We start from the raw sequence: 24,892 nt of genomic DNA, 5'->3' as shown, positions 1-24,892 counted from the left end.
CCTGGATTCCCGATCTCACTCCCACTCTGATCCCGGTCTGATCCTGGATTCCCGGTCTCACTCCCGCTCTGTTCCCGGTCTGATCCTGGATTCTCGGGCTCAGCCCCACTCTGTTCCCAGTCTGATCCTGGATTACCGGTCTTACTCCCACTCTGACACCAGTGTGATCCTGGAATCTCACTCACTCCCACTCTGTTCCCAGTCTGATCCTGGATTCCCGGTCTCACTCCCACTCTGGTCCCAGTCTGATCCTGGATTCCCGGTCTCACTGACACTCTGTTCCCAGTCTGATCCTGGATTCCCGGGCTCACTCCCACTCTGTTCCCAGTCTGATCCTGGATTCCTGGTCTCACTCCCACTCCGTTCCCAGTCTGATCCTGGATTCACACTCACTCCCACTCTGTTCGCAGACTGATCCTGGATTCCCGGTCTCACTCCCACTCTGTTCCGAGACTGATCCTGGATTCACACTCACTCCCACTCTGTTCCCAGTCTGATCCCGGATTCCCGGTCTCACTCCTACTCTGTTCCCAGTCTGATCCTGAATTCCCGCACTGACTCCCACTTTGTTCCCAGTCTGATCCAATATTCCCGGTCTCACTCCCACTCTGTTCCCAGACTGATCCTGGATTCCCGATCTCACTCCAACTCAGTTCCCAGTCTGATCCTGGATTCCCGGGCTCACTCCCACTCTGTTCCCAGTCTGATCCTGGATTCCGGGTCTCACTCCCACTCCGTTCCAAGTCTGAGCCTGTATTCACACTCACTCCCACTCTGTTCCCAGACTGATCCTGGATTCCCGGTCTCACTCCCACTCTGTTCCCAGACTGATCCTGGATTCCCGGTCTCACTCCCACTCAGTTCCCAGTCTGATCCTGGATTCCCGGGCTCACTACCACTCTGTTCACAGTCTGATCCTGGATTCCCGGTCTCACTCCCACTCTGTTCCAAGTCTGATCCTGGATTCACACTCACTCCCACTCTGTTCCCAGACTGATCCTGGATTCCCGTTCTCACTCCTACTCTGTTCCCAGACTGATCCTGGATTCCCTGTCTCACTCGCACTCTGTTCCCATCCTGATCCTGGGTTCCCAGTCTCTCTCCAACTCTGTTCCCAGTCTAATCCTGGATTCCCGGTCCCACTCACACTCTGTTCCCAGTCTGATCCTGGATTCGCTGTCTCACTCCCATTCTGTTCCCATCCTGCTCCTCGAATCCCGGTCTCACTCACACTCTGTTCCCATTCTGATCCTGGATTCCCGGTCTCACTCCCACTCTGTTCCCAGTCTGATCCTGGATTCCCCGTCTCACTCACACTCTGTTCCTAGACTTCTCCTGGATTCCCGTCACACTCAAACTGTGTTCCCAGACTGATCCTGGATTCCCGGGCTCACTCCCACTCTGTTCCCAGTCTGATCCTGGATTCCCGGTCTCACTCCCACTCTGTTCCCAGTCTGATCCTGGATTCACACTCACTCCCACTCTGTCCCCAGAATGATCCTGGATTCCCGGTCTCACTCGAACTCTGTTTCCAGTCTGATCCTGGATTCCCGGTCTCACTGACACTCTGTTCCCAGTCTGATCCTGGATTCCCGGGCTCACTCCCACTCTGTACCCAGTCTGATGCTGGATTCCCGGTCTCACTCCCACTCTGTTCCCAGTCTGATCCTGGATTCCCGGTCTCACTCCCACTCTGTCACCAGTCTGATCCTGGATTCCTGATCTCACTCCCACTCTATTCCCAGTCTGATCCTGGATTCCCGCTCTCACTCACACTCTGTTCCCAGTCTGATCCTGGATTCCCGGTCTCACTCCCACTCTGTCACCAGTCTGATCCTGGATTCCCGATCTCACTCCCACTCTGATCCCGGTCTGATCCTGGATTCCCGGTCTCACTCCCGCTCTGTTCCCGGTCTGATCCTGGATTCTCGGGCTCAGCCCCACTCTGTTCCCAGTCTGATTGTGGATTCCCGATCTCACTCCCACTCTGACCCCGGTCTGATCCTGGATTCCTGGTCTCACTCCCACTCTATTCCCAGTCTGATCCTGGATTCCCGCTCTCACTCACACTCTGTTCCCAGTCTGATCCTGGATTCCCGGTCTCACTCCCACTCTGTCATCAGTCTGATCCTGGATTCCCGATCTCACTCCCACTCTGATCCCGGTCTGATCCTGGATTCCCGGTCTCACTCCCACTCTGTTCCCGGTCTGATCCTGGATTCTCGGGCTCAGCCCCACTCTGTTCCCAGTCTGATCGTGGATTACCGGTCTTACTCCCACTCTGACACCAGTCTGATCCTGGAATCTCACTCACTCCCACTCTGTTCCCAGACTGATCCTGGATTCCCGGTCTCACTCCCACTCTGTCACCAGTCTGATCCTGGATTCCCGGGCTCACTACCACTCTGTTCACAGTCTGATCCTGGATTCCCGGTCTCACTCCCACTCTGTTCCAATTCTGATCCTGGATTCCCGGTCTCACTCCCACTCAGTTTCCAGTCTGATCCTGGATTCCCGGGCTCACTACCACTCTGTTCACAGTCTGATCCTGGATTCCCGGTCTCACTCCCACTCTGTTCCAATTCTGATCCTGGATTCCCGGTCTCACTCCCACTCTGTTCCCAGACTGATCCTGGATTCTCGTTCTCACTCCTACTCTGTTCCCAGACTGATCCTGGATTCCCTGTCTCACTCGCACTCTGTTCCCATCCTGATCCTGGGTTCCCAGTCTCTCTCCATCTCTGTTCCCAGTCTGATCCTGGATTCCCGGTCCCACTCACACTCTGTTCCCAGTCTGATCCTGGATTCGCTGTCTCACTCCCATTCTGTTCCCATCCTGCTCCTCGAATCCCGGTCTCACTCCCACTCTGTTCCCATTCTGATCCTGGATTCCCGGTCTCACTCCCACTCTGTTCCCAGTCTGATCCTGGATTCCCCGTCTCACTCACACTCTGTTCCTAGACTTCTCCTGGATTCCCGGTCACACTCAAACTGTGTCCCCAGTCTGATCCTGGATTCGCTGTCTCACTCCCATTCTGTTCCCATCCTGCTCCTCGAATCCCGGTCTCACTCCCACTCTGTTCCCAGACTGATCCTGGATTCCCGGTCTCACTCCCATTCTGTTCCCAGTCTGATCCTGGTTTCCCGGGCTCACTCCCACTCTGTTCCCAGTCTGATCCTGGATTCCCGGTCTCACTCCCACTCTGTTGCCAGTCTGATCCTGGATTCACACTCACTCCCACTCTGTTCCCAGACTGATCCTGGATTCCCGGTCTCACTCCCACTCTGTTCCCAGACTGATCCTGGATTCACACTCACTCCCACTCTGTTCCCAGACTGATCCTGGATTCCCGGTCTCATTCCCACTCTGTTCCCAGTCTGATCCTGGATTCCCGGGCTCACTACCACTCTGTTCCCAGTCTGATCCTGCATTCCCGGTCTCACTCCCACTCTGTTCCAAGTCTGATCCTGGATTCACACTCACTCCCACTCTGTTCCCAGACTGATCCTGGATTCCCGGGCTCACTCCCACTCTGTCCCCAGAATGATCCTGGATTCCCGGTCTCACTCGAACTCTGTTCCCAGTCTGATCCTGGATTCCCGGTCTCACTGACACTCTGTTCCCAGTCTGATCCTGGATTCCCGGGCTCACTCCCACTCTGTACCCAGTCTGATGCTGGATTCCCGGTCTCACTCCCACTCTGTTCCCAGTCTGATCCTGGATTCCCGGTCTCACTCCCGCTCTGTCACCAGTCTGATCCTGGATTCCTGATCTCACTCCCACTCTATTCCCAGTCTGATCCTGGATTCCCGCTCTCACTCACACTCTGTTCCCAGTCCGATCCTGGATTCCCGGTCTCACTCCCACTCTGTCACCAGTCTGATCCTGGATTCCCGATCTCACTCCCACTCTGATCCCGGTCTGATCCTGGATTCCCGGTCTCACTCCCGCTCTGTTCCCGGTCTGATCCTGGATTCTCGGGCTCAGCCCCACTCTGTTCCCAGTCTGATCCTGGATTACCGGTCTTACTCCCACTCTGACACCAGTCTGATCCTGGAATCTCACTCACTCCCACTCTGTTCCCAGTCTGATCCTGGATTCCCGGTCTCACTCCCACTCTGGTCCCAGTCTGATGTTGGATTCCCGGTCTCACTCCCACTCTGTTCCCAGTCTGATCTTGGATTCCCGGTCTCACTCGCACTCTGATCCCAGACTGATCCGGGATTCTCGGTCCAACTCCCACTCTGCTCGCAGTCTGATCCTGGATTCCTGGTCTCACTCGCACTGTAATCCCGGTCTGATCCTGGATTCCCGGTCTCACTCCCACTCTGTTCCCAGTCTGATCCTGGATTCCCGGTCTCACTGACACTCTGTTCCCAGTCTGATCCTGGATTCCCGGTCTCACTCCCACTCTGTTCCCAGTCTGATCCTGGATTCCTGGTCTCACTCCCACTCTGTTCCCACTCTGATCCTGGATTCACACTCACTCCCACTCTGTTCGCAGACTGATCCTGGATTCCCGGTCTCACTCCCACTCCGTTCCGAGACTGATCCTGGATTCACACTCACTCCCACTCTGTTCCCAGTCTTATCCCGGATTCCCGGTCTCACTCCTACTCTGTTCCCAGTCTGATCCTGAATTCCCGCACTCACTCCCACTTTGTTCCCAGTCTGATCCAATATTCCCGGTCTCACTCCCACTCTGTTCCCAGACTGATCCTGGATTCCCGGTCTCACTCCAATTCAGTTCCCAGTCTGATCCTGGATTCCCAGGCTCACTCCCACTCTGTTCCCAGTCTGAACCTGGATTCCGGGTCTCACTCCCACTCTGTTCCAAGTCTGATCCTGTATTCACACTCACTCCCACTCTGTTCCCAGACTGATCCTGGATTCCCGGTCTCACTCCCACTCTGTTCCCAGACTGATCCTGGATTCCCGGTCTCACACCCACTCAGTTCCCAGTCTGATCCTGGATTCCCGGGCTCACTACCACTCTGTTCCCAGTCTGATCCTGGATTCCCGGTCTCACTCCCACTCTGTTCCCAGACTGATCCTGGATTCCCGGTCTCACTCCCACTCTGTTCCCAGACTGATCCTGGATTCCAGGTCTCACTCCCACTCAGTTCCCAGTCTGATCCTGGATTCCCGGGCTCACTACCACTCTGTTCCAAGTCTGATCCTGGATTCACACTCACTCCCACTCTGTTCCCAGACTGATCCTGGATTCCCGGTCTCACTTCCACTCTGTCCCCAGTCTGGTCCTGGATTCCCAGTCTCACACACACTCTGTTCCCAGTCTGATCCTGCATTCCCAGTCTCACTTCAACTCTGTTCCCAGTGTGATCCTGGATTGCCGGTCTCACTCCCACTCTGTTCCCAGTCTGATCCTGGATTGCCGGTCTCACTCCCACTCTGTTCCCAGTCTGATCCTGGATTTCCGGTCTCACTCCAACTCTGTTCCCAGTCTGATCCTTGACTCCCGGTCTCACTCGCACTCTGTTCCCAGACTGATCCTGGATTCCCGGTCTCACTCCCACTCTGTTCCCAGTGTGATCCTGGATTGCCGGTCTCACTCCCACTCGGTTCCCAGTCTGATCCTGGATTGCCGGTCTCACTCCCACTCGGTTCCCAGTCTGATCCTGGATTCCCAGTCTCACACACACTCTGTTCCCAGTGTGATCCTGGATTGCCGGTCAACTCCGACTCTGTTCCTTGTCTGATCCTGGATTTCCGGTCTCACTCCCGCTCTGTTCCCAGTCTGATCCTGGATTACCGGTCTCACTCCCACTCTGACACCAGTCTGATCCTGGAATCTCACTCACTCCCACTCTGTTCCCAGTCTGATCCTGGATTCCGGGTCTCACTCCCACTCTGTTCCCAGTCTGATGCTGGATTCCCGGTCTCACTCCCACTCTGTTCCCAGTCTGATCTTGGATTCCCGATCTCACTCGCACTCTAATCCCAGACTGATCCTGGGTTCCCGGTCCAATTCCCACTCTGCTCCCAGTCTAATCCTGGATTCCCGGTCTCACTCGCACTGTAATCCCGGTCTGATCCTGGATTCCCGGTCTCACTCCCACTCTGTTCCCAGTCTGATCCTGGATTCCCGGTCTCACTCCAACTCTGTTCCCAGTCTGTCCCTAGATTCCCAGGCTCACTCCAACACTGTTCCCAGTCTGATCCTGGATTCCCGGTCTCCCTCCCACTCTGTTCCCAGTCTAATCCTGGATTCCCAGTCTCACTTCCACTCTATTCCCAGTCTGATCCTGGGTTCCCGGTCTCACTCCTACTCTGTTCCCAGACTGATCCTGGATTCCCTGTCTCACTCGCACTCTGTTCCCATCCTGATCCTGGGTTCCCAGTCTCTCTCCAAATCTGTTCCCAGTCTGATCCTGGATTCCCGGTCTCACTCACACTCTGTTCCCAGTCTGATCCTGGATTCGCTGTCTCACTCCCATTCTGTTCCCATCCTGCTCCTCGAATCCCGGTCTCACTCCCACTCTGTTCCCATTCTGATCCTGGATTCCCGGTCTCACTCCCACTCTGTTCCCAGTATGATCCCGTATTCCCGGTCTCACTCACACTCTGTTCTCAGTCTGATCCTGGATTCCCCGTCTCACTCACACTCTGTCACCAGTCTGATCCTAGATTCCCTGTCTCACGCCGACTATGTTCCCAGTCTGATCCAGTATTCCCGGTCTCACTCCCACTCTGTCCCTAGACTTCTCCTGGATTCCCGGTCACACTCCAGCTCTGTTCCCAGTCTGATCCTGGATTCCCGGGCTCGCTCCCACTCTGTTCCCAGTTTGATCCTGGATTCCCGGTCTCACTCCCACTCTGTTCCCAGTCTGATCCTGGATTCACACTCACACCCACTCTGTTCCCAGACTGATCCTGGATTCCCGGTCTCACTCCCACTCTGTTCCGAGACTGATCCTGGATTCACACTCACTCCCACTCTGTTCCCAGTCTGATCCCGTATTCCCGGTCTCACTCCTACTCTGTTCCCAGTATGATCCTGGATTCCCGCACTCACTCCCACTTTGTTCCCAGTCTGATGCTGGATTCCCGGTCTCACTCCCACTCTGTTCCCAGTCTGATCCTGGATTCCCCGTCTCAGTCCCACTCTGTCACCAGTCTGATCCTAGATTCCCTGTCTCACTCCCACTATGTTCCCAGTCTGATCCTGGATTCCCGGTCTCACTCCCACTCTGTTCCCAGTCTGATCCTGGATTCACACTCACACCCACTCTGTTCCCAGACTGATCCTGGATTCCCGGTCTCACTCCCACTCTGTTCCGAGACTGATCCTGGATTCACACTCACTCCCACTCTGTTCCCAGTCTGATCCCGTATTCCCGGTCTCACTCCTACTCTGTTCCCAGTATGATCCTGGATTCCCGCACTCACTCCCACTTTGTTCCCAGTCTGATGCTGGATTCCCGGTCTCACTCCCACTCTGTTCCCAGTCTGATCCTGGATTCCCCGTCTCAGTCCCACTCTGTCACCAGTCTGATCCTAGATTCCCTGTCTCACTCCCACTATGTTCCCAGTCTGATCCTGGATTCCCGGTCTCACTCCCACTCTGTTCCCAGTCTGATCCTGGATTCCTGGTCTCACTCGCACTCTGATCCCAGTCTGATCCTGGATTCCCGGTCTCACTCCCACTCTGTTCCCAGTCTCATCCTGGATTCTCACTCACTCCCACTCTGTTCCCAGTCTGATCCCGTATTCCCGGTCTCACTCCTACTCTGTTCCCAGTATGATCCTGGATTCCCGCACTCACTCCCACTTTGTTCCCAGTCTGATGCTGGATTCCCGGTCTCACTCCCACTCTGTTCCCAGTCTGATCCTGGATTCCCCGTCTCAGTCCCACTCTGTCACCAGTCTGATCCTAGATTCCCTGTCTCACTCCCACTATGTTCCCAGTCTGATCCTGGATTCCCGGTCTCACTCCCACTCTGTTCCCAGTCTGATCCTGGATTCACACTCACACCCACTCTGTTCCCAGACTGATCCTGGATTCCCGGTCTCACTCCCACTCTGTTCCGAGACTGATCCTGGATTCACACTCACTCCCACTCTGTTCCCAGTCTGATCCCGTATTCCCGGTCTCACTCCTACTCTGTTCCCAGTATGATCCTGGATTCCCGCACTCACTCCCACTTTGTTCCCAGTCTGATGCTGGATTCCCGGTCTCACTCCCACTCTGTTCCCAGTCTGATCCTGGATTCCCCGTCTCAGTCCCACTCTGTCACCAGTCTGATCCTAGATTCCCTGTCTCACTCCCACTATGTTCCCAGTCTGATCCTGGATTCCCGGTCTCACTCCCACTCTGTTCCCAGTCTGATCCTGGATTCCTGGTCTCACTCGCACTCTGATCCCAGTCTGATCCTGGATTCCCGGTCTCACTCCCACTCTGTTCCCAGTCTCATCCTGGATTCTCACTCACTCCCACTCTGTTCTCAGACTGATCCTGGATTCCCGGTCTCACTCCCACTCTGTCACCAGTCTGATCCTGGAATCTCACTCACTCCCACTTTGTTCCCAGACTGATCTTGGATTCCCGGTCTCACTCCCACTCTGTTCCCAGACTGATCCTGGATTCCTGGTCTCACTCGCACTCTGATACCGATCTGATCCTGGGTTCCCGGTCTCACTCCAACTCTGTTCCCAGTCTGGTCCTGGATTCCCGGTCTCACTCCCACTCTGTTCCCAGTCTGATCCTGGATTTGCTGTCTCACTCCCATTCTGTTCCCATCCTGATCCAGGATTCCCGGTCTCACTCCCACTCTGTTCCCAGTCTGATCCTGGATTCCCGATCTCACTCCCACTCTGTTCCCAGTCTGATCCTCGATTCCCGGTCTCACTCCTACTCTGTTCCCAGTCTGATCGTGAATTCCCGTTCTCACTCCCACTTTGTTCCCAGTCTGATCCTGGATTCCCGGTCACACTCCCACTCTGTTCCTAGTCTGACACGGTATTCCCAGTCTCACTCGCACTGTGATCCCAGTCTAATCCTGGATTCCCGCTCTCATTCCCACTCTGTTCCCAGCCTGATACTGGATTCCCTGAATCACTCTCACTCTGTTCCCTGTCTGATCCTGGATTCCCGGTCACACTCACACTCTGTTCCCAGTCTGATCCTGGATTCCCTGTCTCACTCGCACTATGTTCCCATCCTGATCCTGGGTTCCCTGTCTCACTCCCACTTTGTTCCAATTCTGATCCTGGATTCCCGGTCTCACTCACACTCTGTTCCCAGTCTGATCCCGTATTCCATGTCTCACTCCTACTCTGTTACCAGTCTGATCCTGGATTCCCGCACTCACTCCCACTCCGTTCACAGTCTGATCCTGGATTCCTGCTCTCACTCCCACACTGTTCCCAGACTGATCCTGGAATCCCGGTCTCACTCCCACTCTGTTCCCATTCTGATCCTGGATTCCCGGTCTCACTTCCACTCTGTTCCCAGTCTGATCCCGTGTTCCCGGTCTCACTCCTACTCTGTTCCCAGTCTGATCCTGGAAACCTGCTCTCATTCCCACTCTGTTCCCAGCCTGATCCTGGATTCCCGGTCTCACGCCCACTCTGTTCTCAGTCTGATCCTGGATTCCCGGTCTCACTCCCACTGTTCACAGCCCCGGGACAGGAGGAGTTCTGACCCCAGGGAGAGGTCCTGACTGAAATCCAGAGTGAAAATTGTCAGCAGTGTGTTGACAGGGACTGGATCGTTGAGCGTGTATGATTGGTAGATTCATTGATTCTCTAAATGCAGAAGGAGGCCATTTGGCCCATCAAGCCTGCGTCAACCCTCTGAAAGAATACTCTATCCAGTCCCACTCCCCACCCCATCCCCATAACCCCTCAACATAACCTACACACATCTTTGGACACTACGGGGCAATTTAGCGTGCCCAGTCCTCTTATGGGCCACAAGGTAGCTCTGTTGCTTCGCAGTGCTGGGGTCCCAGGTTCGATTCCCGGTTTGGGCCACTGTCTGTGCGGAGTCTGCACGTTCTCCCCGTGTCTGCGTGGGTTTCCTCCGGGTGCTCCGGTTTCCTCCCACAAGTCCCGAAGGAAGTGCTGTGAGGTGAATTGGACATTGTGAATTCTCCCTCTGTGTACCCGAACAGGCGCCGGAGTGTGGCGACTAGGGGCTTTTCACACTAACTTCATTGCTGATGTTATTTAAAAAAATATATTTTTATTTCAATTTATGCACTATGATGAACGGTTACTGTAACACTGCACCCTTGTCATTATGTGCGGTGATGTCCCCTTTAAGACTGGGCTTGGAACCCTGGGGGACTCCGCCTCCGGCTCCGCCCATCTGGGAGCCGTATATAAGGGGCTGCCTTGTGGCCGGCACCTCTGTTAGCACCCGTCTCAGCACCAGGCTAGTTCTTAGCTTATTAAAGCCTTCTTTACCGTTTACTCTCTAAGCGTCGTTATTGAGGGTACCACAATTTAATAAGCTAAACTACATCAGGATGGATGCAGGCCTAAAACCAGAGAAGCTCAACCTGGAAGCACAGACACCGGAGGCAAAGGACATCTTTTAATACTGGCTCCGATGCTTCGAGGCCTACCTGGACTCCTCAGAGACCCCCATCCTGGGGCCACGCAAGCTGTGTCTACTCCACGCCCGGGTGAGTCACAGAATCTCCGCCACGCTCGAAAAGGCGACGACTTATGAAGAGGCAGTCGAGCTACTCCGCAAGCGGTTCGTCAAACCCATCAACGAGGTACACGCCAGGCATCTGCTCTCTACCTGCCGGCAGTGCTCGGGGGAATCGCTAGACGAATTCGTTGAAAATCTCACCGCGCTTGCCAGGGACTGTGACCACCAGGATGTGACAGGGGAAGTCCAAAGATGTGCAGGTTAGGTGGATTGGCCATGAAAAATTGCCCTTAGTGTCCAAAATTGCCCTTAATGTTGGGTGGGGTTACTGGGGATAGGGTGCAGGTGTTGACCTTGGGTAGGGTGCTCTTTCCAAGAGCCGGTGCAGCCTCGATGGGCCGAATGGCCTCCTTCTGCACTGTAAATTCTATGTAAATCTATGTAACGTCCATATGAACCTGCACATCAGAGACGCTTTCGTGTCCAGCATCCGCTCGACCTACATCCGGCAGTGGCTGCTCGAAAACGGGGCAGAAGACCTCTAGGACACGCTAACGCTTGCCTCCTCGCTGGAGGTGGCCCGACATACTTTGGGTACGTATCCCGCGGACTCTGCGAGCCCCCTGTGGACTTCCTCAGACTCAACCATATTACAGGCCTGCACCACGCGGCAACCCGCTCATCATGGGGGCACACCGTGCTATTTCTGCGGGCAGGGCCAGCACCCACGCCCACGCTGCCCAGCCCGCTCTGCGATCTGCAGCGACTGCGGGAAGAAGGGGCAGTTTGCGAGGGTCTGCCTGGCCAGGCCCAGGGGCCCGAAGAACAAAGAACAGCCGGCCCGAAAATCAGGCTCTGAGGCCCGCAGGCCTCGCAATGCGGCTGCGCACCGACCCGTCACGCCCCCTTATGATGCGTCATCAGCCTCGTGCGAATCATGGGAGCGGCCATCTTGTCGGCGGCCATCTTCCCGGTCCGATACGTGCGACCGACGGCGGCGGCCATTTTATGAGTCCGACTCGGCTGAGGACCCGGACTACCCGTGAGTTGGAGTGATCACCCTTGACCAAACTCGGCCAAAACATCTGCAAAATTCGATGATGAATGTCCAAGTCAACGGGCGTGCCACTGCATGCCTCTTCGACTCCGGAAGCACGGAGAGCTTTATCCATCCTGAAAGGGTAAGGCGCTGCTCCCTGCGCATCCATCCCGTGTCCCAAACCAAAGCCCTCACATCCGGGTCCCACTCGGTACAAATCACGGGGTACTGTATCGCGGATCTCTCGATCCAGGGTGTCAAGTACACCCGTTTCAAATTTTATATCCCCCCCCCCTCCCCCCACCTCTGCGCCCCCCTGCTGCTCGGACTGGATTTCCAGTGCAGCCACCGAAACCTGACACTGAAGTTCGTCGGACCCTTGCCCCCCCCTCACGGTGTGCAGCCTTGCGACACTGAAAGTCGCACCCCCCTCGCTATTCGCGAACCTCACTCCAGGAGCCGGCGCTACAGTGCCCAAGATATGGCTTTTATCAAGTCAGAGGTCCGGCGTTTACTGGGAGAGGGGGTCATCGAGGCTAGCAACAGCCCTTGGAGAGCGCAAGTGGTGGTCGTCCGGTCCGGGGATAAGAAACGGATGGTCGTGGATTATAGCCAGACCATGAACCGCTTCATGCAGCTTGATGCGTACCCCCTTCCTCGCATCGCGGAAATGGTAAATCGGATCGCCCAATACCGAGTCTTTTCCACGGTCGACCTCAAATGCGCCTACCACCAGCTCCCCATCCGACCAAAAGACCGCCCCTCTCCTGCCTTCGAAGCAGCCGGCCGGCTCTTCCACTTCCTCAGGGTCCCCTTCGGCATCACAAATGGGGTCTCCATCTTCCAAAGGGCGATGGACCAAATGGTGGACCAGTACGGTTTGCGGGCTACATACCCGTACTTGGACAATGTCACCATCTGCGGCCATGATCAGCAGGACCATGACGCTAACCTCAAAAAGTTCCTCCAGACCGCCCGAGCCCTTAACCTGACCTATAACGAGGGCAAATGCGTTTTCCACACCACCCTGCTGGCCATCCTCGGCTATGTCGTGGAAGACGGGGTCCTAGGTCCTGACCCCGACCGCATGCGCCCCCTTAAGAAACTCCCTCTCCCCCACAGCCTCAAGGCCCTCAAACGGTGCTTGGGACTCTTCTCCTACTACGCCCAGTGTGTCCCCAAATATGCGGACAAAGCCCACCCACTCCTAAAGACCACCACATTTCCCCTCTCGGCTGCAGCTCGATTGGCCTTCAGCCGCATCAAGGCCGATATCATCAAGGCCGCCATGCGCACGGTAGACAAAACTATCCCCTTCCAGGTAGAGAGCGATGCATCAGACATCGCCCTGGCTGCTACCCTCAACCAGGCAGGCAGACCAGTAGCGTTCTTCTCCCGAACCCTCACCGCCTCCGAGGTTCGACACTCTGCAGTCGAGAAGGAGGCACAAGCCATTGTAGAGGCTGTGCGGTGCTGGAGACACTACCTCGCCGGTAGGAGGTTTACCCTCGTCACCGACCAACGGTCGGTCGCCTATATGTTCGATAACACGCAACGGGGCAAAATAAAAAACGATAAAATTTTGAGGTGGAGGATCGAACTCTCCACCTACACGTACGATATCAAGTATCGTCCAGGGGAGCTCAACGAGCCCCCAGATGCCCTGTCCCGTGGCACATGCACCAACGCGCAGGACGACCACCTGCAAGCCATCCACAATGACCTCTGCCACCCGGGGGTTACCCGGCTCGTCCATTTCATCAAGTCCCGCAACCTACCTTACTCAACCAAGGAGGTCAAGGCCATGGTCAGGGCCTGCCAGGTCTGTGCGGAGTGCAAACCGCACTTCTACCGGCCAGACAAGATTCGACTCGTGAAGGCCTCGGGGCCCTTTGAGCGACTGAGCGTGGACTTCAAGGGGCCCCTCCCGTCCACCAATCATAATGCCTATTTCCTCACCATTATCGATGAGTTCTCCCGCTTCCCATTCGCCATTCCCTGCCCCGACATGACCTCAGCCACGGTGATTAAGGCACTGCACAGCATCTTCACCCTGTTCGGTTTCCCTGCTTATATCCACAGCGACCGGGGTACATCGTTCATGAGCGATGAGCTGCATCGGTATCTGCTCAGCAAGGGCATCGCCTCGAGCAGAACGACCAGTTATAACTCGCGGGGAAACGGGCAAGTGGAGAGGGAGAACGCAACAGTTTGGAAGGCTATCCGTCTGGCCCTACGGTCGAGAACTCTCCTCACTACCCGCTGGCAGGAGGTCCTGCCCGATGCCCTACACTCCATTAGGTCGCTCCTCTGCACGGCCACGAATGAGACCCCTCACAACCGATTGTTTCTCTTCCCCAGGAAGTGTACCTCCGGGGTCTCGCTCTGGGACGGCTCTGGGACCTGTTCTTCTCCGGAGGCACGCGAGGAGCCATAAAACGGACCCCCTGGTCGAAAAGGTCCGACTGCTCCACGCCAACCCCAGTTACGCCTACGTGGAGTACTCCGACGGCAGGCAAGATACGGTTTCCCTCCAGGACCTGACACCCGCTGGATCCCCCACTACAGATGCCCCTTCCCGCGCCGCTCCTTTGCAGGACCTGGCACCCCCTACAACACACCCCCTCCCGGCCCCACTCCCCGTTGGTGAGCACCTACCGCGCGCGCCCCCTAGCGCCCCCCCTCTACACACCCCGCCGGCACCGCTACCCCCGGCCCCACCTATTCTCCCTGCGCCCCGTTCCCCTACTCCGACCCGGACCAAGGCTCCGACCGCCGTGCTCCCGGACGTACCCGCAACCAAGACATCCTTGCCCGCCGCACCACCGCCCGAGCTGAGGAGGTCGATGAGGACGAGACGAATGGACTTATGATGGCACTTCACCCCCGCCGGACTCTTTTTTAAACAGGGGGTGAATGTGATGAACGGTTACTGTAACACTGTACCCTTGTCATCATGTAAGGTGATGTCCCCTTTAAGACCGGGCTTGGAACCCTGGGGGACTCCACCTCCGGCTCCGCCCATCTGGGAGCTGTGTATAAGGGGCCGCCTTGTGGGCGACGACTCTGTTAGCACACGTCTCAGCACCAGGCTAGTTCTTAGCTTATTAAAGCCTTCTTTACCGTTTACTCTCTAAGCGTCGTTATTGAGGGTACCACATACACAGTATCACTTTCCATTTAATATTTACAGCATGTGTAGATCCTATATACATATAAGTACATGTATTGTCCCCTGGCTCCTATTCCGCCCTTTTTCACTGCTGTGTTAATGCAAACTTACTTGTCACATTAATAAAGATTATTATTATTGTAACCTGCACGTCTTTGGACTGTGGGAGGAAACCGGAGCACCCGGAGGTAACCCACGCAGACACGGGGAGGACGTGCAGACTCCGCACAGACAGTGACCCAAGTGGGGAATCGAACCTGGAACACGAGTGCTATTCCAGATTTGGATTAATTGTCGCTGATTTTCTTCTCTCCCAGGTTTAAAGCCTTCAGTCAGTTCTGAGGGGTTGGAAATGACCGTTGCCACAAACCACCTGGGCCCATTCCTCCTGACCAACTTGCTGCTGGGTGAGTGCTTCACCCGTCACTGATGCGTGCACAGGTTAACAAGGCCTGAAATATCAAACCATGCACTGAGTTCATTTCTGTATTAGGAGCTGTTCAGAGAGAGTTCCCTCAACTGATGGCTGGGATGGGGAGAGGTGGGAGGGGGTGCATTTATCTTATGAGGAAAGGTTGGACAAGCTGGGCCTGTATCATTGACGTTTCAAGAATGAGAGGTCTTAATGAAACATAGAACTTTCCCCGGGGCATGACCCCTCACTGGGGTCAGGACCATCCCCGGGACTGTGACCCCCTCACTGGGGTCAGGACCATCCCCGGGACTGTGACCCCCTCACTGGGGTCAGGACCTTCCCCGGGGCTGTGACCCCCTCACTGGGGTCAGGACCTTCCCCGGGACTGTGACCCCTCACTGGGGTCAGGACCTTCCCCGGGACTGTGACCCCTCACTGGGGTCAGGATCTCTCCTCCCCGGGACTGTGACCCCTCACTGGGGTCAGGACCTTCCCCGGGACTGTGACCCCCTCACTGAGGTTAGGACCTTCCCCGGGACTGTGACCCCTCACTGGGGTCAGGACCTTCCCCGGGACTGTGACCCCTCACTGGGGTCAGGATCTCTCCTCCCCGGGAATGTGACCCCTCACTGGGGTCAGGACCTTCCCCCGGACTGTGTCCCCTCACTGGGGTCAGGACCTTCCCCGGGACTGTGACCCCCTCACTGAGGTCAGGACCTTCCCCGGGACTGTGACCCCTCACTGGGGTCAGGACCTTCCCCGGGACTGTGACCCCTCACTGGGGTCAGGATCTCTCCTCCCCGGGAATGTGACCCCTCACTGGGGTCAGGACCTTCCCCCGGACTGTGTCCCCTCACTGGGGTCAGAACCTTCCCCGGGACTGTGACCCCCTCACTGGGGTCAGGACCTCTCCTCCCCCGTTACTGCGACCCCTCACTGGGGTCAGGATCTCTCCTCCCCGGGAATGTGACCCCTCACTGGGGTCAGGACCTCTCTTTCCCCGGGACTGTGACCCCTCACTGGGGTCAGGACCTCTCCTCCCCCATTACTGCGACCCCTCACTGGGTCAGGACCTCCAGGGCTGTGACCCCCTCACTGGGGTCAGGAACTCTCCTCCCCCGTTACTGCGACCCCTCACTGGGTCAGGACCTCCGGGGCTGTGACCCCCTCACTGGGTCAGGACCTCTGGGGCTGTGACCCCCTCACTGGGGTCAGGACCTCCCCCTTGGATTCTTCTTCTCTCCAATTGGATTCACTCCACGCAACATCCAGAGAATCCACACAATCTCTCCAGTGCAGAAGGAGGCCATTCGGCCCAACGGATCTGCACCGAGCCTCTGGAAGAACGCTCTAAACAGGCCCCCCGCCCTATCTCCGCAACCCGTTACCCCCACCTAACCCACACATCACTGGAGATGAAGGGGCAATTTCAGCGTGGCCAATCCACCTAACCTGCACGTCTTTGGACTGTGGGAGGAAACCGGAGCACCCGGAGGAAACCCACGCAGACACTGGGAGGACGTGCAGACTCCGCACAGACAGTGACCCAAGCTGGGAATCGAACCCGGGACCCTGATGCTGTGATGCATCAGTGCTAACCACTGCGCTGGTAATGGTGGCAGCAGAGTGGATGTTGAGAGGACGATTCCTTTTGTAGTGAGAGCAGGGCTAATGGACATAGTTTAAAAATAAGGGGTTTCCTTCTGAGACAGATGTTGGAGGGTCATGAGTGAAAGAAAATCATGAATGGGATGTGGGCGTCGCTGGCTGGGGCAGCATTTAATGCCCTGCTCTGAGGGAACTTCAGAGTCAACCACATTGCTGTGGGTCTGGAGTCACATGTAGGCCAGACCGGGTAAGGACGGCAGATTTCCTTCCTTCAAGGACATTAGTGAACCAGATGGGGTTTTACGACAATCGGCAATGGTTTCATGGTCATCATTAAACCTTTAATTGCAGATTTTTATTGAATTCAGATTTCACTATCTGCCGTGGTTGGATTTGAACCCGGGTCCCCAGAGGAGGGGGAAACACAGAGCAAAATTAAAAATAGAAATGATGTGGCGATGCCGGGGTTGGACTGGGGTGAGCGCAGTAAGGAGTCTGACAACACCAGGTTAAAGTCAAAACAGCTTTGTTTCGAATCACTAGCTTTCGGAGGGTAGCTCACCTGAGGAAGGGGCAGTGCTCCCAAAGCTAGTGTTTGAAACAAAGCTGTTGGACTTTAACCTGGTGTTGTCAGACTTCTCACTAAGAATCGAAAGGGGAATAAAAAAAGTGATGGCAGAGAAATCAAGGTTCAAATTCACACAACAGCGCCACAGTGACAAATAGTGGGAACAAGACAAGTGAAGTTAAAAAGACTTAACGCGAGGAGCATTCACAATAAAGTGGCGGAGAATCCCGCCCCCGCCGGGTCGGAGAATCGCTGGGGGCTGGCGTGAATCCCCCCCCGCCGGGTCGGAGAATCCCTGGGGGTTGGCGTGAATCCTGCCCCCGCCGGGTCGGAGAATCTCCGTGGCCCTGGCGTGAATCCCGCCCCCGCCGGGTCGGAGAATCGCTGGGGGCTGGCGTGAATCCCTCCCCCGCCGGGTCGGAGAATCCCTGGGGGCTGGCGTGAATCCCCCCCCGCCGGGTCGGAGAATCTCCGTGGCCCTGGCGTGAATCCCCCCCCGCCGGGTCGGAGAATCGCTGGGGGCTGGCGTGAATCCCCCCCCGCCGGGTCGGAGAATCCCTGGGGGCTGGCGTGAATCCAGCCCCCGCCGGGTCGGAGAATCGCTGGGGGCTGGCGTGAATCCCGCCCTCGCCGGGTCGGAGAATCGCTGGGGGCTGGCGTGAATCCCCCCCCCGCCGGGTCGGAGAATCCCTGGGGGCTGGCGTGAATCCCTCCCCCGCCGGGTCGGAGAATCGCTGGGGGCTGGCGTGAATCCCCCCCCGCCGGGTCGGAGAATCGCTGGGTGCTGGCGTGAATCCCCCCCCCGCCGGGTCGGAGAATCCCTGGGGGTTGGCGTGAATCCCCCCCGCCGGGTCGGAGAATCTCCGGGGGCTGGCGTGAATCCCGCCGGGTCGGAGAATCGCTGGGGGCTGGCGTGAATCCCGCCCCCGCCGGGTCGGAGAATCGCTGGGGGCTGGCGTGAATCCCCCCCCCCCGCCGGGTCGGAGAATCGCTGGGGGCTGGCGTGAATCCCTCCCCCGCCGGGTCGGAGAATCGCTGGGGGCTGGCGTGAATCCCCCCCCGCCGGGTCGGAGAATCCCTGGGGGCTGGCGTGAATCCCGCCGGGTCGGAGAATCCCTGGGGGCTGGCGTGAATCCCTCCCCCGCCGGGTCGGAGAATCGCTGGGGGCTGGCGTGAATCCCGCTCCCGCCGGGTCGGAGAATCGCTGGGGGCTGGCGTGAATCCCCCCCCGCCGGGTCGGAGAATCGCTGGGGGCTGGCGTGAATCCCGCTCCCGCTGGGTCGGAGAATCGCTGGGGGCTGGCGTGAATCCCCCCCCGCCGGGTCGGAGAATCGCTGGGGGCTGGCGTGAATCCCTCCCCCGCCGGGTCGGAGAATCGCTGGGGGCTGGCGTGAATCCCGCCCTCGCCGGGTCGGAGAATCGCTGGGGGCTGGCGTGAATCCCGCTCCCGCCGGGTCGGAGAATCGCTGGGGGCTGGCGTGAATCCCCCCCCGCCGGGTCGGAGAATCGCTGGGGGCTGGCGTGAATCCCTCCCCCGCCGGGTCGGAGAATCGCTGGGGGCTGGCGTGAATCCCGCTCCCGCCGGGTCGGAGAATCGCTGGGGGCTGGCGTGAATCCCGCTCCCGCTGGGTCGGAGAATCGCTGGGGGCTGGCGTGAATCCCTCCCCCGCCGGGTCGGAGAATCCCTGGGGGCTGGCGTGAATCCCTCCCCCGCCGGGTCGGAGAATCTCCCGGGGCTGGCGTGAATCCCGCTCCCGCCGGGTCGGAGAATCGCCGGGGGCTGGCGTGAATCCCCCCCCGCCGGGTCGGAGAATCTCCCGGGGCTGGCGTGAATCCCCCCCCGCCGGGTCGGAGAATCGCTGGGGGCTGGCGTGAATCCCCCCCCGCCGGGTCGGAGAATCGCTGGGGGCTGGCGTGAATCCCTCCCCCGCCGGGTCGGAGAATCGCTGGGGGCTGGCGTGAATCCCGCTCCCGCTGGGTCGGAGAATCGCTGGGGGCTGGCGTGAATCCCCCCCCCGCCGGGTCGGAGAATCGCTGGGGGCTGGCGTGAATCCCGCCCCCGCCGGGTCGGAGAATCCCTGGGGGCTGGCGTGAATCCCCCCCCCGCCGGGTCGTAGAATCGCTGGGGGCTGGCGTGAATCCCTCCCCCGCCGGGTCGGAGAATCGCTGGGGGCTGGCGTGAATCCCGCCCTCGCCGGGTCGGAGAATCGCTGGGGGCTGGCGTGAATCCCCCCCCCGCCGGGTCGGAGAATCGCTGGGGGCTGGCGTGAATCCCTCCCCCGCCGGGTCGGAGAATCGCTGGGGGCTGCCGTGAATCCCGCCCCCGCCGGGTCGGAGAATCCCTGGGGGCTGGCGTGAATCCCTCCCCCGCCGGGTCGGAGAATCTCCCGGGGCTGGCGTGAATCCCGCTCCCGCCGGGTCGGAGAATCCCTGGGGGCTGGCGTGAATCCCCCCCCCGCCGGGTCGGAGAATCTCCCGGGGCTGGCGTGAATCCCGCCCCCGCCGGGTCGGAGAATCCCTGGGGGCTGGCGTGAATCCCTCCCCCGCCGGGTCGGAGAATCGCTGGGGGCTGGCGTGAATCCCGCCCCCGCCGGGTCGGAGAATCCCTGGGGGCTGGCGTGAATCCCTCCCCCGCCGGGTCGGAGAATCTCCCGGGGCTGGCGTGAATCCCGCTCCCGCCGGGTCGGAGAATCGCTGGGGGCTGGCGTGAATCCCCCCCCGCCGGGTCGGAGAATCTCCCGGGGCTGGCGTGAATCCCCCCCCGCCGGGTCGGAGAATCGCTGGGGGGCTGGCGTGAATCCCCCCCCGCCGGGTCGGAGAATCGCTGGGGGCTGGCGTGAATCCCTCCCCCGCCGGGTCGGAGAATCCCTGGGGGCTGGCGTGAATCCCGCTCCCGCCGGGTCGGAGAATCGCTGGGGGCTGGCGTGAATCCCGCTCCCGCCGGGTCGGAGAATCGCTGGGGGCTGACGTGAATCCCTCCCCCGCCGGGTCGGAGAATCCCTGGGGGCTGGCGTGAATCCCTCCCCCGCCGGGTCGGAGAATCGCTGGGGGCTGGCGTGAATCCCGCTCCCGCCGGGTCGGAGAATCGCTGGGGGCTGGCGTGAATCGCGCCCCCGCCGGGTCGGAGAATCGCTGGGGGCTGGCGTGAATCCCCCCCCCGCCGGGTCGGAGAATCGCTGGGGGCTGGCGTGAATCCCCCCCCCGCCGGGTCGGAGAATCGCTGGGGGCTGGCGTGAATCCTGCCCCCGCCGGGTCGGAGAATCCCTGGGGGCTGGCGTGAATCCCGCCCCCGCCGGGTCGGAGAATCCCTGGGGGCTGGCGTGAATCCCGCTCCCGCCGGGTCGGAGAATCCCTGGGGGCTGGCGTGAATCGCGCCCCCGCCGGGTCGGAGAATCGCCGGGGGCTGGCGTGAATCCCGCCCCCGCCGGGTCGGAGAATCGCTGGGGGCTGGCGTGAATCCCCCCCCGCCGGGTCGGAGAATCGCCGGGGGCTGGCGTGAATCCCGCCGGGTCGGAGAATCGCTGGGGGCTGGCGTGAATCCCCCCCCGCCGGGTCGGAGAATCCCTGGGGGCTGGCGTGAATCCCTCCCCCGCCGGGTCGGAGAATCCCTGGGGGCTGGCGTGAATCCCCCCCCGCCGGGTCGGAGAATCCCTGGGGGCTGGCGTGAATCCCTCCCCCGCCGGGTCGGAGAATCCCTGGGGGCTGGCGTGAATCCCCCCCCGCCGGGTCGGAGAATCGCCGGGGGCTGGCGTGAATCCCGCCGGGTCGGAGAATCGCTGGGGGCTGGCGTGAATCCCGCTCCCGCCGGGTCGGAGAATCGCTGGGGGCTGGCGTGAATCCCCCCCCGCCGGGTCGGAGAATCGCCGGGGGCTGGCGTGAATCCCGCCGGGTCGGAGAATCGCTGGGGGCTGGCGTGAATCCCGCTCCCGCCGGGTCGGAGAATCGCTGGGGGCTGGCGTGAATCCCGCTCCCGCCGGGTCGGAGAATCGCCGGGGGCTGGCGTGAATCCCGCCGGGTCGGAGAATCGCTGGGGGCTGGCGTGAATCCCGCTCCCGCCGGGTCGGAGAATCGCCGGGGGCTGGCGTGAATCCCGCCGGGTCGGAGAATCGCTGGGGGCTGGCGTGAATCCCTCCCCCGCCGGGTCGGAGAATCGCCGGGGGCTGGCGTGAATCCCGCCGGGTCGGAGAATCGCTGGGGGCTGGCGTGAATCCCGCTCCCGCCGGGTCGGAGAATCGCCGGGGGCTGGCGTGAATCCCGCCGGGTCGGAGAATCGCTGGGGGCTGGCGTGAATCCCTCCCCCGCCGGGTCGGAGAATCCCTGGGGGCTGGCGTGAATCCCCCCCCCGCCGGGTCGGAGAATCCCTGGGGGTTGGCGTGAATCCCTCCCCCGCCGGGTCGGAGAATCGCTGGGGGCTGGCGTGAATCCCTCCCCCGCCGGGTCGGAGAATCGCTGGGGGCTGGCGTGAATCCCCCCCCGCCGGGTCGGAGAATCCCTGGGGGCTGGCGTGAATCCCCCCCCGCCGGGTCGGAGAATCCCTGGGGGCTGGCGTGAATCCCTCCCCCGCCGGGTCGGAGAATCCCTGGGGGCTGGCGTGAATCCCCCCCCCCGCCGGGTCGGAGAATCCCTGGGGGCTGGCGTGAATCCCTCCCCCGCCGGGTCGGAGAATCGCTGGGGGCTGGCGTGAATCCCTCCCCCGCCGGGTCGGAGAATCCCTGGGGGCTGGCGTGAATCCCGCCGGGTCGGAGAATCGCCGGGGGCTGGCGTGAATCCCGCTCCCGCCGGGTCGGAGAATCGCTGGGGGCTGGCGTGAATCCCTCCCCCGCCGGGTCGGAGAATCGCCGGGGGCTGGCGTGAATCCCTCCCCCGCCGGGTCGGAGAATCGCTGGGGGCTGGCGTGAATCCCTCCCCCGCCGGGTCGGAGAATCGCTGGGGGCTGGCGTGAATCCCTCCCCCGCCGGGTCGGAGAATCCCTGGGGGCTGGCGTGAATCCCCCCCCGCCGGGTCGGAGAATCGCTGGGGGCTGGCGTGAATCCCCCCCCCGCCGGGTCGGAGAATCGCTGGGGGCTGGCGTGAATCCCTCCCCCGCCGGGTCGGAGAATCCCTGGGGGCTGGCGTGAATCCCCCCCCGCCGGGTCGGAGAATCGCCGGGGGCTGGCGTGAATCCCGCCCCCGCAGGGTCGGAGAATCGCTGGGGGCTGGCGTGAATCCCTCCCCCGCCGGGTCGGAGAATCTCCGGGGGCTGGCGTGAATCCCGCTCCCGCCGGGTCAGAGAATCGCTGGGGGCTGGCGTGAATCCCTCCCCCGCCGGGTCGGAGAATCGCTGGGGGCTGGCGTGAATCCCTCCCCCGCCGGGTCGGAGAATCGCTGGGGGGCTGGCGTGAATCCCGCCCCGCCGGGTCGGAGAATCGCTGGGGGCTGGCGTGAATCCCTCCCCCGCCGGGTCGGAGAATCGCTGGGGGCTGGCGTGAATCCCTCCCCCGCCGGGTCGGAGAATCGCTGGGGGTTGGCGTGAATCCCTCCCCCGCCGGGTCGGAGAATCCCTGGGGGCTGGCGTGAATCCCCCCCCCCGCCGGGTCGGAGAATCGCTGGGGGCTGGCGTGAATCCCTCCCCCGCCGGGTCGGAGAATCGCTGGGGGCTGGCGTGAATCCCTCCCCCGCCGGGTCGGAGAATACCTGGGGGCTGGCGTGAATCCCTCCCCCGCCGGGTCGGAGAATCGCTGGGGGCTGACGTGAATCCCGCTCCCGCCGGGTCGGAGAATCCCTGGGGGCTGGCGTGAATCCCGCCCCCGCCGGGTCGGAGAATCGCTGGGGGTTGGCGTGAATCCCTCCCCCGCCGGGTCGGAGAATCGCTGGGGGCTGGCGTGAATCCCTCCCCCGCCGGGTCGGAGAATCGCTGGGGGCTGGCGTGAATCCCTCCCCCGCCGGGTCGGAGAATCGCTGGGGGTTGGCGTGAATCCCTCCCCCGCCGGGTCGGAGAATCCCTGGGGGCTGGCGTGAATCCCCCCCCCCGCCGGGTCGGAGAATCGCTGGGGGCTGGCGTGAATCCCTCCCCCGCCGGGTCGGAGAATCGCTGGGGGCTGGCGTGAATCCCTCCCCCGCCGGGTCGGAGAATACCTGGGGGCTGGCGTGAATCCCTCCCCCGCCGGGTCGGAGAATCGCTGGGGGCTGACGTGAATCCCGCTCCCGCCGGGTCGGAGAATCGCTGGGGGATGGCGTGAATCCCTCCCCCGCCGGGTCGGAGAATACCTGGGGGCTGGCGTGAATCCCTCCCACGCCGGGTCGGAGAATCGCTGGGGGCTGGCGTGAATCCCTCCCCCCGCCGGGTCGGAGAATCGCTGGGGGCTGGCGTGAATCCCTCCCCCGCCGGGTCGGAGAATCGCTGGGGGCTGACGTGAATCCCTCCCCCGCCGGGTCGGAGAATCGCTGGGGGCTGACGTGAATCCCGCTCCCGCCGGGTCGGAGAATCGCTGGGGGATGGCGTGAATCCCGCTCCCGCCGGGTCGGAGAATCGCTGGGGGCTGACGTGAATCCCGCTCCCGCCGGGTCGGAGAATCGCTGGGGGCTGACGTGAATCCCGCTCCCGCCGGGTCGGAGAATCGCTGGGGGCTGACGTGAATCCCGCTCCCGCCGGGTCGGAGAATCGCTGGGGGATGGCGTGAATCCCTCCCACGCCGGGTCGGAGAATCGCTGGGGGCTGGCGTGAATCCCTCCCCCCGCCGGGTCGGAGAATCGCTGGGGGCTGGCGTGAATCCCTCCCCCGCCGGGTCGGAGAATCGCTGGGGGCTGACGTGAATCCCTCCCCCGCCGGGTCGGAGAATCGCTGGGGGCTGACGTGAATCCCGCTCCCGCCGGGTCGGAGAATCGCTGGGGGATGGCGTGAATCCCTCCCCCGCCGGGTCGGAGAATCCCTGGGGGCTGGCGTGAATCCCGCTCCCGCCGGGTCGGAGAATCGCTGGGGGCTGGCGTGAATCCCTCCCCCGCCGGGTCGGAGAATCCCTGGGGGCTGGCGTGAATCCCTCCCCCCGCCGGGTCGGAGAATCGCTGGGGGATGGCGTGAATCCCTCCCACGCCGGGTCGGAGAATCGCCGGGGGCTGGCGTGAATCCCGCCCCCGCCGGGTCGGAGAATCGCCGGGGGCTGGCGTGAATCCCGCCCCCGCCGGGTCGGAGAATCGCTGGGGGCTGGCGTGAATCCCTCCCCCGCCGGGTCGGAGAATCGCTGGGGGCTGGCGTGAATCCCGCCCCCGCCGGGTCGGAGAATCGCTGGGGGCTGGCGTGAATCCCTCCCCCGCCGGGTCGGAGAATCCCTGGGGGCTGGCGTGAATCCCGCCCCCGCCGGGTCGGAGAATCGCCGGGGGCTGGCGTGAATCCCTCCCCCGCCGGGTCGGAGAATCGCTGGGGGGCTGGCGTGAATCCCCCCCCGCCGGGTCGGAGAATCGCTGGGGGCTGGCGTGAATCCCCCCCCGC

At 60.8% G+C, this 24,892-nt stretch overlaps 1 protein-coding gene across 1 annotated transcript in view; it reads left to right on the top strand.

The window, feature by feature from the left end:
* Positions 1–24,892, top strand: part of LOC140409360 (retinol dehydrogenase 11) — a 150,274-nt gene that overhangs the window by 45,761 nt on the left and 79,621 nt on the right. The window contains exon 3 of the mRNA XM_072497796.1: positions 15,154–15,243. Coding sequence (XP_072353897.1) covers positions 15,154–15,243 — 90 coding nt within the window. The remainder of the gene's footprint in view (positions 1–15,153; positions 15,244–24,892) is intronic.

This window comes from Scyliorhinus torazame, chromosome 3 (genome assembly GCF_047496885.1).
Source record: "Scyliorhinus torazame isolate Kashiwa2021f chromosome 3, sScyTor2.1, whole genome shotgun sequence".
In the NCBI taxonomy this organism is placed as follows: domain Eukaryota; kingdom Metazoa; phylum Chordata; class Chondrichthyes; order Carcharhiniformes; family Scyliorhinidae; genus Scyliorhinus; species Scyliorhinus torazame.
This window is presented reverse-complemented; position numbering and strand designations above follow the sequence as displayed.